Source organism: Prionailurus viverrinus, chromosome B3 (genome assembly GCF_022837055.1).
Source record: "Prionailurus viverrinus isolate Anna chromosome B3, UM_Priviv_1.0, whole genome shotgun sequence".
Lineage (NCBI taxonomy): Eukaryota > Metazoa > Chordata > Mammalia > Carnivora > Felidae > Prionailurus > Prionailurus viverrinus.
Genome location: NC_062566.1, coordinates 98,084,307 through 98,098,315, shown reverse-complemented (window position 1 = coordinate 98,098,315; position 14,009 = coordinate 98,084,307). Strand labels below are relative to the sequence as shown.

At 40.6% G+C, this 14,009-nt stretch overlaps 1 protein-coding gene across 4 annotated transcripts; it reads right to left on the bottom strand.

Moving 5' to 3' along the window:
* Positions 1–290: 290 nt before the first annotated feature.
* On the bottom strand, positions 291–13,748 carry MAPK1IP1L (mitogen-activated protein kinase 1 interacting protein 1 like). 4 transcript variants are annotated; one of them, XM_047862770.1, is made up of 6 exons: positions 13,613–13,748; positions 12,393–12,619; positions 11,644–11,745; positions 5,447–5,468; positions 4,058–4,762; positions 291–2,831 (listed from the first exon to the last, which is right to left on the bottom strand). In XM_047862770.1, exons 4-6 carry the CDS (start codon positions 5,462–5,464, stop codon positions 2,820–2,822), a joined length of 735 nt encoding a protein of 244 aa, XP_047718726.1. In that variant the 5' UTR covers positions 5,465–5,468; positions 11,644–11,745; positions 12,393–12,619; positions 13,613–13,748; the 3' UTR covers positions 291–2,819. The 4 variants fall into 4 exon arrangements, with proteins under 4 accessions (XP_047718726.1, XP_047718725.1, XP_047718727.1 ...); XM_047862769.1 differs by lacking the exon at positions 12,393–12,619 and having other exon boundaries at positions 13,613–13,740; XM_047862771.1 differs by lacking the exons at positions 12,393–12,619; positions 13,613–13,748 and adding an exon at positions 12,789–13,408.
* Positions 13,749–14,009: the final 261 nt, after the last annotated feature.

The following is a 14,009-nucleotide window of genomic DNA, read 5'->3' as shown; positions in this document are numbered from 1 at the left end:
AGGAGCCTTGATTCTTGAGAAACTGCACGTGTGATAAGGACCTAAGGTCTTTATTTTCATTTTTTGTTGTCATTTTTAGGTTCGACATTTCAAAATCTAAGATTCCAACTCCAGAAGCACTATTCCTCAACACATCTCAATGATCTCCATCAAATTTGTCTTAAAGTTCTTGCTCTGAGACAGTCCAAGTGCCAGCATATCCCACACCATGTATTCCCTTCAAAGACCAGGCAAACTTTTCTAAGAAACGGTCTCCTCCCTAAACGGATGCCAGCCTAGGACTTGTTTCGAAAGCAACATTATTCCCCTATAAAGAAAAAAAACCTTCCTCGCAACCTTTCCCCCATTCCTCCACTGAAATAACTTCTGCTTTTAACTTTACCCTGAACCTAAAAATACGTTTTTGTCCCAGAGTGCCCACAAGAACGAAGACTCTCCCAAGTTGAGAAATAATGCTCTAAAAAGCTAAAAGGAGTATAAAAGTAAATTCTAGTCCCTTTGATTCCCATTCTTATGTTAAAAAAAAATTTCCCAACTACTAGTTGGAAAGTCCTCGAAAAGCAAAGAAAAGGTGTTGTGTCATGGCCACACTGGGCAGTATGGGTTACTAGCCAAATGTATATACTTACTGGGGGTAGTAATTCCAAATCTTAGGCTCCTGGTCCTTCCCAATCCTTTAGCAGATTTTCTCCTCTAATAAACAGACTCCGCAATGACAGATTCCCAAACATGCTGCCACTTGTTTCAGTCAAACATCATCCTCTAGTGTTAAATATTGTATCTAAAGCCAGAGCTGTCAACTTACCCCAATGTAGCACAACCAAAATAACCACAAGGAGATTTTTGCTATCTCACTTTTCCCGTCTTATTCCTCCAGTTAGCTGACAGGATATTGCCCGATCCCTAAGCTAAAATACCTCCTAAGGCTCCTGCCTTGTAAATGGGAGGCTACTTTGACAAAAGATTCCAACAGTGTTGTAGATAGTCGTAGATTGCCTTGCAAGGGGAAGAAAAAAAAGACTGCTTGTGCCACTATGTAAGAGCTGTCTAACGACATTCCCCAGTCTGAAAATATCTAAACAATTCAGTTTCAATTCTGAAAGCTTGACTCTATCATCTACTTAAAAAGGAGCTTAAACACTGAATGTTCTTCTCAAAGATGACCATCTTGCTTTCTTAAAAGGAGGTAGCTATCAAACCATTAAATTGGCAGCATTTGGCATTCTTGACATTTCAACTATAAGAGAAACAAACTACTAAATATCTCATTTCTAAGCAAAAACAAGAGCTCTAACATAAATCTCTCCTATACTAGTCAAGAAATTCACAACATATTTTAGTAACCCGACGGATACATTCAAAGTTTCAAAATGTTATCTGACAAATAACATAGTCAGTTCTAAGAATCTAAGAATCTGATTTAAAGATAAGGTGCCAAAAAACTACTTAGGCTATTTTGGTGGTTACACTTATTTAAGCAACAGTCACACTGCTTTCAACTCAACTGCAGAGATCTACACTTATTATTTTCAGTGTTAGAACTAGAGGACAGTTGTGAAGGATGGCACTCAATTCTACCTGTTTACCTGTCAACAAATACAGAACTGACCAATTAGCCTTAAGCACTTTACAGACAGATGCAGGAAACTATGCAAGAGACCATGACCCGGCTTAACCAGACTCCGAAAAACACACATTTTGATCACGCTTGTACAAAGAGAACAGTCATGTCTAAATGACTGAAGTTCTTGAAACGTAACTGCTTTACGTGTTTACACTAGACCCCTAGAGTGTGCCAGTTTTCCGAATCAGAGAGAAACTAAGGGATGTGCTCCTTCAAGAACTAAGGGAGAGCTATCTTCCTGGAAGGGTCTGAGTAGAAGAGCGTTTTGTGGGAATGCAAGTTACTTGTCACTATGAAGCAATTTCCAGGGCTTCCTCTGGCTTGAGGTTCAAGACAGAGAGAATTATTTCCTTCTTTGAGTTCTTTCCAAAGCAATATTGACATCTCAAAATCTACTCCAAAGTAATACAGAGATTGCTAATTCTCTAATAATAATTTACACACATGTTGGCCTGCATTAAAAAGAAAAAAGTTTTCATACATGGCAGATTTTAGACATGTGTGACCCATCTGGCTAACAATGAAGCAAATCAGGTGGAACTCAAAATGAAAGACAAGTTTTTACTAAAAGATCAAGGATAAAAGCGAACACTGCCTGGCTAATGAACTCAACATCAGACAATAATTACCAATAGCTTTAAAACGTACATCCAAACTACAACCTCAAGAGGACCAGATTTGGTCATCCTGTAGACAGGGCAGCTCAAGATGTTGAGAGGCATCATTTGTTTAAATTATGACAATGTGATTGTTTTCAAAGTGTGTTTATTTAGGGGAAAAAGTGATTATAGAAAAATATTTGAAATAATTTGCCAATGAGGTTGCAGATTCTAACAATAATCCACATCATCTTAGAGTTTTAAGTGTGTGGTTTCATAATTTAAACAAATCAAAAACTTGTTTTAGACAAATTGTATCAAAGAGCTATTCAATATACTTCATCACTTTAGCGTTCCATAAAAACCAAATAAAAATCACATTTGAATGATTTACTTTTACATTTTTATCTGATTGTATCCATCAGATGTACTATACATCCAAGTTACAAGAGGCAGATATCTTCTCTGAGAGGTGCAAGAGTTGTTCTTTCATGAATGCCCTCTAAGAACAGTGAAACCACCAATTTTTTATGTATGCATTCATGTGCATACGTATGTACTTCAAAAAGCAAAGCGTCCTCTCTTCATCCATTAACTTAATGGTAAGACTGCAATAGAAAAAAGAAAAAGTAAACCTCTAGATTTTGTAAGTGGAATTTAACAACTCCTTGCTGTGGCTTAAAATACACGTATTGCTTAATAAATCCAAACAGCAAGTCATCTCATTTATTTTGGCTACAATTTGCAAAAAAAATTTTAAAGAAAATACATATAGCAAGAATTTATACTAATGAAAGTGAGTTTTGGGAGCATTTTATTAAGACTCTTTTTCTGGGGCACCTGGGTGGCTCGGTTGGTTAAGAGTCTGACTTCAGCTCAGGTCATGATCTCATGGTTTGGGACTTCAAGCCCTGTGTTAGGCTCTGGGCTGACAGCTCAGAGCCTGGAGCCTCCTTCAGATTCCGTGTCTTCTCTCTCACTCTGACCCTCCCCCACTCATGTGTGTGAGTGTGTCTCATAAATAAACTTTAAAAAATTATAAAAAAGAAAAAAGATTCTTTTTCCTTTACAGTTGAGGTGGATATTTGATTAATCTAGTTGGAGATCTGATTATTTTGTTAAGAGTAAGTTGACTTTTTTCCCCTAATGAGAATCAGGACTCTGAAGATTCACTTGGCTTCCTTCCGGGAGGAAGTGGGCTGCTTTTCTATTTGGTCATATGCCCAAGACAGGTTCTCCAACTAAGATGTCAACCCTACTACTCTGGCTTGGCTGACAGTAAAGCATGAAGCATTACCTGTAACTGACAATGCAGAATAGTGATATAATATCGATCTCAATGCTGCCGAGGACCTAACAAAACTCTGGCTGAGAAACACTATGGAGAGTTACAGGAAGAACAGGCAACGTTATATATTCACTGCCTTAGATTCTCTAAAAATCGCTCTCTGTATCAAGTCAGACCAAGATTGTTTTTACTGAACTGTACTTTGTGGTGATGCTATAAAACATGATTGAGAAATGTTTAAAAAAAAAAGAAGTCCAATGAAATGCACTTGAGTTTACCTCAAGGATGTTAAGGACATTGCTTACTACATTACAAAGTCTTTGGGGATCTTTGGGAAATTGTCCTAATTTCAGTACCAAGAATACGTAGGTTTTATTCTTTTAAATGCTTTATCTCAAGCTTGAAATGTACTCTTATCTCATATACACACACCCCTTCTCTTAAAAAGTTTTATAAGCTTTCTAATCTATTCAAACTGGAGGCAAGTAATCTTTCAGTTGTGTTTATGTGACTATTAGTGCATTTTAAGTAATAAATTTAACTCACATGGGGGCCACCAGGCATCGGTGGAGCACCAGAAGGTCCTGAAGGCACTTGAAAAGGATTGTTGGGAGTGGGATAGAGTCCTGGTGTGGGATATGATCCTGCAGGGGCAGGATATGGTGCTGGTGGTCCCCAGGCTCCTGGTGGAACAGTGCCCCACGGAACAGGTGGTGCTGCCCCTGGTGCTTGGGGAGGAGGTGCGGGATATGGCCCTGGAGATGGATATGGCATATTAGGGGTAGGATACTGCCCACCCATTCCTGGTGCCCAAGGTCCAGAAGACATGGATCCCCATGGACCTAAAGGACCAGCAGCAGCTGGATCTGTGGGTGCACCATATGGTCTTGGAAGCTCCGGAAAGGGCATATTTGGTGTAGGATATGGCCCCGTGGGGCCAGGGCCTGGCACAGTTGGGGCTGGATAAGGACCACCAGGTGGGGGACATGATGGTCCAGAAGGAGGAAAGGGTGCTGGGGGTCCTGGAGGTGGTCCGGTGGGAGGCACAGAGGGATACATTCCTGTTGGTGCTGGTCCAAAAGGCACAGTGGAGGGTGTTGCACTTGGTGGGAGTCCAGATGGCACAGAAGGTGGAGCACTTGGGTTATTCCAAGGGTTGGAACTTGGCCAGCCTTGAGGAGGTTGGCCAGGTTTTGTATTGCTCACAGCAGAGGTTTTGGCAGGGGAGTGTTCAGGTAGCGCATCTGCCAACTGGAATACAAAACAGGCACGTCTTATCAATCTTCTTCAGGGATGAGCCATGTCAAACATGATTACATACCCATAAAGGACAGTAAGCTACAGAATCAGGGATTATAAACCTGTAGAACATCTTCAAAAGGCAGGCTGCTCAGTTTAAAAACAATTCATTTAATATAAAAACCAACTTCACAATGCAAATTCCTTAGAAAAGATCAAATTTTCTAAATATGATAAATCAAAATACCGTGGGTCTGAATCCTGGCTTTATAGCAAACAAGTTACATACCCTCTCTGAGCTTTAGTTTCCTCATTAAAAACAAACAAACAAACAACTTTAGCATTAACTTGAGGCTTAAATAAGATAGTTCATGTAATATCCTTAACATAGTGTCTGGTGTATATAATATCCAATAAATGCTATTATTAACATTGCCAAGTTACTAGAGAACACAAGTAACAACACTTCTTAAATTTTTTAATTTAAGGATTTATAAAGAGACATACAAATTTTCAAACATATTATATCTAATTCAATAAAGGCAAATCATCTATTAAAATCACATGTGCCTCCTGCCCCCAGCAAGAATCACACAAAGCATCTCTTTCAAATTAAAAGACTTGAGGTCCATAGTTAGAACTATGTCATTTTTTCAAGAGTCAAAAACCTTATGAAGGATAAATGTATCAACTTACCGAAAATTCATCAGACATTTTCCTAAAGAAAAGAAAGAAAAAAAAAAAAGAATACTTCAAAACCAGTGCTTACCACTTCTTGTATATCCTGTGAGGAACTTTCTCTGCATATACCACTTTTACTTAATCATGTATATAATGTCTTTTTTCTTTTTTTTTTAATAGGGAAAACTTCCATAGCACTTCATGTGGTTTTACAAATGTCGTCCCTGTTTACTGGCTGCACGTCATATAAAAGTGATCCCCAATATAAAAAAGTGATCTGCACTCTCATTTTGGTGGTGGTTTAGGTCATTTGCATTTTGAGCGGTTTACAACGATGATACAGTGAACACTTCTGAACACATATCCTTGTGAATCTGTCACCAGGAAAAAGTACTAGAAGTGAAATTTATAGTCAGCAGGTAAGGCTATCTAAAATCCATCTTTTATAAAGGTCATGACACTTTAGAGTCCTTTGCAAATTTACACTATCTTTTTAAACTTCTCTTCACCACTGGATATTTAAAAAAATTTTTTTTTAACATTTATTATTGAGAGACAGAGCATGAGCATGGGAGGGGCAGAGAAAGGGGGAGACACAGAATCCGAAGTAAGCTCCAGGCTCTGAGCTCTCAGCACAGAGCCCGACACAAGGCTCGAACTCACAAACTGCAAGATCATGACTTGAGTTGAAGTCGGACGTGCAACCAACTGAGCCACTGAGGCGCCCTGGATATTTTTTAAATTGTAAACAGTTTTTAATTAGGGCAAGTTAATAACTGCCACCTTGTTGTTTCAACTTACATCTTTAAAATTAAGTGGAAAGTAGAGCTGCTTTTAAATTTCATGCCCAAATCAGAATAAATTTATTTTGTGAATTTGCTCATGTCCTTGGGCCACTTTTGTCAATTTCTAAAAGGGAAGTACAATTAATACCCAAGAAGATGCATGGGATGTGAGGTGTTCAGGTCAACAAGCTGACAACTATACATGCCCCATTAAACAAGAAAGATACAGACATTTTCCTTCACTACAGATTTACTCATGCTAACTTTCCAATCAACTCCTCCTTCCACTCAGCAATCATTTTCTTAGTTTTTGCCTATTCTTTAGCTTCACAATGAACAGAGTAAGATAGTATGTACTCTTTTTGCCTTTGATAATTTTACAACTTAGTAGTAAATCTTTTTAACGCTTTGTTAAACTGTAAGGAAATTAGCTCTGAAACGTGAGACAAAAAATTTACCTGTGCTTCATAACAGTAGTAATATGGTTTCATTTAAAATCTTTTTTTCTGAGCCTAAATGTCCATCAACAGATGAATGGATAAGGAAATCGTGGTTTATATACACAGTGGAATACTACATGGCAATGAGAAAGAATGAAATATGGCCTTTTGTAGCAACGTAGATGGAGTTAAGTGAAATAAGTCATACAGAGAAAGACAGATACCATATGTTTTCACTCTTATGTGGATCCTGAGAAACTTAAGAGAAGACCATGGAGGGGGGAAGAAAAAAAAAGAGGTTAGAGAGGGAGGGAGCCAAAACATAAGAGACTCTTAAAAACTGAGAACAAACTGAGGGTTGATGGAGGGTGGGAGGGAGGGGAAAGTGTGTGATAGGCATTGAGGAGGGCACCTGTTGGAATGAGCACTGGGTGTTGTATGGAAACCAATTTGACAATAAATTTCGTATTTTAAAACAAATTTTAAAAATCTTTTTTTCTTTCAAGCAATAATTGCTGTATAATCTATCTCTTCTCAATGGATATGACAGCTACCCTTAATACATTCTACTGCCACTATGAGCAACAAATACTTCCTAACAACAAATACCTACACAGTGTTTACCATGAACAGGCACTCTGCTAAAAGTGTTTTACATAGGTGATCTCATTGAATAGATGCAAAATTCTTTTGCTCAGTTTACAGCTTCAGAAAAGGAAGCTCATCAAGTTAACTTGCTTAAAGGTACAGAGCTAGTGGCAGGTAGAAAGGGGTTCAAACTCCAGTACAGTCTGATTCCAGAGCCAAGGCTTTTAACCACTGGGCTATAGAGCCTCCATTATTTCCCACAGATAATGTGAAATCTGATATTTTCTACTGATCTGCACCATAATATTCCATCTTAATTTCAGTACCTTTATATTTTTAACAAATTTTTAATGTAAGTTGACCTATTGTTACTGTTCACTCCCCACCCCAGATTTTCCTGAATATTGTTTATTTTTTCCAGATCATTTAGAAAAATAAATAAGAATTCGCTGCTGTTTTGGTTGGAATTGCATTAAATTTACAGATTAATATAGGGAACATGCAATATATTCAAAACATCAAAACTTTTCATTCAAGAACAAGGTATGTCTTCCTAGTTCCCATCATTGTCATTTGTCAATAGTTTTTTAAGCTTGTTTTTTTGTTTTTATTTTTTTTATTAATGTAGGGCTCAAACTCACACCTCCAGTATCAAGAGTTGCATGCTTCAGGGGCGCCTGGGTGGCGCAGTCGGTTAAGCGTCCGACTTCAGCCAGGTCACGATCTCGCGGTCCATGAGTTCGAGCCCCGCGTCGGGCTCTGGGCTGATGGCTCAGAGCCTGGAGCCTGTTTCCGATTCTGTGTCTCCCTCTCTCTCTGCCCCTCCCCCGTTCATGCTCTGTCTCTCTCTGTCCCCCAAAAAATAAATAAACGTTGAAAAAAAAAATTAAAAAAAAAAAAAAAAGAGTTGCATGCTTTACTGAGGCAGCCAGGCGCCCCTATTTAAGACTTTTTAAATTTTAGTGTATTAATTTTGTAAGTGGTGATATTACTAAATTATTTTATTCCTGACTCGGCTGATTCTCTGGGATTTCAGGTAAAAAATTATGCCATTTGCAAAAGAATAATTTTACATTGTCTTTCCAAACTAACTTCTTTTCTCCTTTGTGTTAGCTAAACTTCACAATGAAATGTTAAATAGTGATAGTGAGCACAGTGGTCTTCTTGTTCCCAACTCTTCTCAAAACGCCTCTAATGTTTAAGTAAAATTCCCAATTTTAGTTTGAGATTTGAAAAAATTAAAGAAGTCTATGCCTATGTTGCTAGATTTATTTATTTCCATTTTGCTAGAGACAAAAACATTTAGGGAAGACACTGCATTTCCTCAGATCTTTTTGACATCTAATGAGTTGATTTCAGTTTTTCTCCTTTAAGCCATCAACTTAGTTAATTACATATAAAAATTGCTTAATATTGAACCATCCTTGCATTCTGAGAGTTTTGTTTTTTAGTATTATTAGTTGTGAGGAATGATAAAAAGTATATGAAGCCTAAGTCAGAACTGCTATAACCTTGCTATTTATCCAGAATGTCAAAAAACACATCTTGAACGTAGAGCAAATACAATTATCCATTCACTCCCACGTTAAGGTTTGTTTTATACTAAAATAGCACATCACACAATAGTAAATTCTTAGGACTAACACCTGAAGAAACTTTTCATTGCATGAAAAGTTTAGTCTATATAAGACTAACACACTTTTTAAATAGGATGAGCCTTTCTGAAACAAAATGGTTCTGTATCAAAGTTCACATTAATTCTGGAGAGGGGAACAAAGCAATCCACTCATTTTCATGTGGTCTTGCTATATGGGTCTTCAGAATTACTCCTTTCCCAGCAACTCTGGCTTTCCAAATTTGAAGTTAAAAATTAAACCCTGGAAGATAAAGGAGGTACTGGAATCTTTTTTTTTTTTTAATTATTAAGCTTTAAAAACTATTTTTTTAATGTTTATTTATTTTGAGAGTTAAGTGCACACAAGCAGGGAAAGGGCAGAAAAAGAGGGAGAGGGAAAATCCCAAACAGGCTCTGCCCTGCCAGCGCAGAGCTGACGTGGGGCTCGAACCCATGAACCGTGAGATCATGACCTGAACCAAAATTAAGAGTTGGAAGCTTAACCAACTGAGCTACTCAGGCGCTCCAAGAATCTTTATATATGTATGTATATTTTTAGAGAATACATATAAGAATCTTATATTCTTATATGTAAGAGAGAGAGGATCCATGTGGAGCCCAACATGGGCTTGATCCCAAGACCCTGGGATCAGGATCAGAACAAAAATCCAGAGTCAGAGGCTCAACCAACTGAGCCACCCAGGCATCCTGTAGGTTCTCAAATCTTGTGATTAAAGTAACGAAGCCCAATGAGGGACTCAAACCCATGACCTGTGAATTCATGACCTGAGCCAAAACCAAGAGTCAGAATCAACTGACTAAAATACTCAGGCTCCCCTGCAGTGTTCATATTAATGGGAAACATCCTAATTTACTCTTTGGAGAACACTTTCATTGTAAAAAGGTAAGAAATAGAGTTGGACATTAGTGTTTGAATGTGAGAAGAGTTACATCATTTTTAAAAATCTAGATTTTCTAAAAATCTATTCCCAAATACCTGGATTATGCTAATTATTAAGATGAGGCCAATGTAACCTTGAAGTGGCCTTCCTACTCCTCCCCAAAAGTTTATAATCAAGAAAGATTTCCATTCTTTCTCTTTTGGGAATACTCTAAAGCTATTACTTCTAAAACTCTCCATTACTACTTTATGGCAGGATCTATGCATCACCTGAAAAATACTAACTTTATTTTTGAAGCAGCAAGAATAGTAATTTTATTTTACTTTGAGGTTTATTTATTTTGAGATTGAGAGAGAGAGAATGAGCAGGGGAGGGGTAGAGAGAGAGAGAATCCCAAGCAGGCTCCACACTGAAAGCGAGGGACTCGAACTCACGAAACGTGAGATCATGACCTGAGCTAAGTTCAAGAGTCGGATGCTTAAGTGACTTAGCCACATAGGGGCCCCATGATTTATAATTTTATTAAACAAATTTTAAAAAAATGTTTACTTATTTTTGAGAGGGTGGGGAGAAGCCAACAGAGAGGGAGACACAGACTATGAGGCAGGCTCCAGGCTCTGAGCTGTCAGCACAGAGCCAGACACAGGGCTTGAACTCACGAACCGTGAGATCATGACCTGAACTGAAGTCACATGCTTAACTGACTGAGCCACCTCGGCACCCTGAGATTAGTAATTTTAAAACAGTACAGGGGTGCCTGGGTGGCGCAGTCGGTTAAGTGTCCGACTTCAGCTCAGGTCACGATCTCACGGTCCGTGAGTTCGAGCCCCGCGTCGGGCTCTGGGCTGATGGCTCGGAGCCTGGAGCCTGTTTCCGATTCTGTGTCTCCCTCTCTCTGACCCTCCCCCGTTCATGCTCTGTCTCGCTCTGTCCCAAAAATAAATAAAAAACGTTGAAAAAATAAAAAAATAAAAAATAAAACAATACAAAATTTCTTTTGACATATACGAGAAGAATAAAATATTTCTGTAACTCATGGCTTTTAGAGTAAAATGGCAGTCCAATCACAAGGTTTTAAAAAGTTGAACTCCATAAATTACTTACTAGTGACTACTCAACAAGGACTATTTCAAAGGGCCATCAAACTGTGATGTAGTGATAAAGAGTATAGGAGTAGACAGTTATGAAACCTAGACGTCAATCCTTTTGAATAAGACTTTTGACTAAGGCAAACTTTAACCAGAGACCATTTATCATCCACAAAACAGTTGTTAAATCCTGACTACTTCACAGATAATTAAAAGTAACATATTTAGGGGTGCCGGGGTGGCTCAGTCAGTTAAGCTGCTGACTCTGGTCATGATTTCACAAACACCTCATGGGTCTGAGCCCCCCGTCAGGCTCTGTGCTGAAGGAGCATGCTTGGAATTCTCTCTGACCCTCCCCCACTCACATTCTCTTTCTCTAAAAATAAATGAATAAACTTTAAAAAAAGTAGCATATTTAATAATCTATGAAGTACTACAGACATGTGAAATGAAAATGAGAAGAAACTAAGAAAAATCAGGACTTTTGCACTGATTTGTTTCGTATGGGGGGAGATGACAGTAATATACCGAAAATACAAATTTTGAGTTAAAATACATCATTGTTTTTAGTATTGGTCTTTTTATCAGATACATTCTATTTTACATTTGGCAACTCAAGGAACTGGGTCCTTATGTCAGCCATATTTTCTACATTTCCTTGGATACTTCTGTCTGGAACATACATACCAAGCACTTTGTTGGGCTTTGGGGAAGTGAATAGTACTGTGTGGAATAAATGCTTAAGGAATTCGCAGTGTGGTGGAGAACTACCCTTTAAACAGTAACTACCTTACCTCAGGTAAGCACAGGGCACCGAGAGAACCTCAAAGAGCTCCTAAAGGAATCAAGGAAGGGAGTCTCAGGGGAAGAATCCTGAGAGGCAGTTCCTTTGCAGCCTGGAAGAACAATGAAGAAAGAGCTGGGTGTAGGGAATGGTGGGACAGGCCCTAGGAGAAGAGCCAACTGCGGAAAAGCTGAAGAGCACACCCTGGGAAGTGTAAGCAGTTCAGACTGGTTGGAATACAGAAAGGGGAGGAACAGAAGTCTTAGAGGGCCTTTAGTCTGAGGTCTGAATGTCTCAGTCACATTCAGCTCACCTGAGTGACCCTCCGTTTCTTCAACTATAAAGAACGGGCCAGTGATGTGAAAGACTAAACGGGACTCATAAATCAAGTGCCTATAATAACCGCGCGCGAAAAATAGTGGGTGGCCACCTCCTCTTCCTGCGTACACAGGCATATAGCTAGCACAGGTTAAAAGAGTTACAAATGCCTACATATAACTGCAGCTCTTCACTGGCTGGCTCTACACAGCTTGACCTCTCCAAACGTCAGAGGTAAAAGCAGGAATAATATCAACCTCACAGACCTGCCCTGGGACTTACATAATAAATCTCCTGGTCACTTTCTGGCACACAAGGAAAACTCAACAAACGTTAGCTTTTACGCTCGCTACTCTAGGTCCGCAAACCTTTATCTGCGCTTCTCAAGTCAGAAACTTACGAAAATAAAAGAAACATTCCCAAGTTTGGCATAAAACTTACTTGGTGGCAAAACCGGACTTGATATTTATAGTTTCCATAAAGTGTAGCACACCTATAGCTACACAAATATTAATTTGGATTAGGGATGCTGCGCCGACTTTGCGGGGGTGGGATCTCTTGTCTATGCACCTTATTCTCTAAGATCTGAAGAGAAAATCCAAAGATTTCTCAATTCCAAAACACACTGGCCCCAAGGATTGTAGTTAAGGAATGGGTCTCCGTTCCTCCTGGAGAGAGGAAAAGAACATTCTAACATACACAACCCAACTCAAGTTCTGAAGACAAACTAGTTTTGAATGGGAGGTTCAGAGACACCAGTACCAAGGAAGATTTCTGTTCTTCCAGCCCAATGCATACAGCCGAACAAAGAACTTCCCAAAGACTTCTGAAGGCTACCTTGGCCTGTAGTGAAGGTTCGTGTTCAAGACAGGCCTTTACAATCATCAGGTGTAAGGGTGCTATTTCTTTAGCAGTAATGCCACGAAAAGTTTTTTTCGGGCAGGTTAGTATGGTGTGAAGCGTCAACGTTAAAAATTTTATCCAGTAAAAGCACTGCTCTTGATTTTCAAAGAGGAAATGGTTTTAGCTATATACAAGCTTCCAAGCGTAACATAAGCTCCTAAATCCTAAAAAACAGTATCACAGAACTCAGCACTTCTCACGGCTTCTGTCCTGTGTGTTCATCGAATGTATTTGCCATCAAGTCCTTTGGTAATGACCAGAACGTTGTCACATTGCGGATAATCTTAAACAAGTGCCAGATTCCTCCAAGACTCTATTCAGGCCTATCTCTCCCGTTTTATTAGACACTAATGAATCGGGGTGGGGGTCGGGCCCAAGAGGTGAGAGCCCGGAGCCCTTTAGGACCAAACGAACAAAGGGAGTCCGGGATCAACCGGAGCGAACCGGCCTCCGAGCGGGTCGCGCCGCCAGGGAAGGGGTGGGGGAGGGGCCGGGCCCGCTCGCCGCCCCGCCCCCAAACCGATCCTGACGTCAAGAGCGGAGAAACCCGTCGGGCGCGACGTGACCTGCCTCCGACGCCTTCTCCCTGGGGGGTTTTGGGGGGCAATCGGCAGCCCGTAGGAAGATGGCGCGGGCAGACGCTGACTCCCAGCCCCCGAAGAGGCGACTCGAGGTACCTCTGTTACCACGCCCGCCTCTCGCTTGAGCGAGCTCCCTTGCTCCCCTCAATGATCCCCCTAGCGCCGAAGCAGCCTCACCCAGCAAGATCCGACACCGCAGTAGAGTCTACAAGCGGCGATGGGTCCGAGCGAACCGGGTGCGGAAGAACCGAGCGCGAACTGACTGACGGCAGTGGCGGCAGCGGCAGCAGCAGCGGCAGCACTAACAGCGCGCAGCTCCTCCTGGCGCCGGAACAGGAAGCGGCGAGCGCGCCGCCCCCGCTCGCGCTCTCCCCTCCTACCGGGGCTGGGCCGGGCCGGGCCGGGCCTCGCGCGCCTCCCTCAGGCTCCCTGCGGCACTGCAGCCTGCCCGGCGGGGCGGTGCAGCTTTCTTTTGGTGGGCGGGAGGAAAGCTCCCTGGTTTTCCGGAATTCTGAGCACTCGGTGGAAATTTCTGTAGCCAGTGACGTTTTGAGTAGCGTGGCGGAAATTGCTA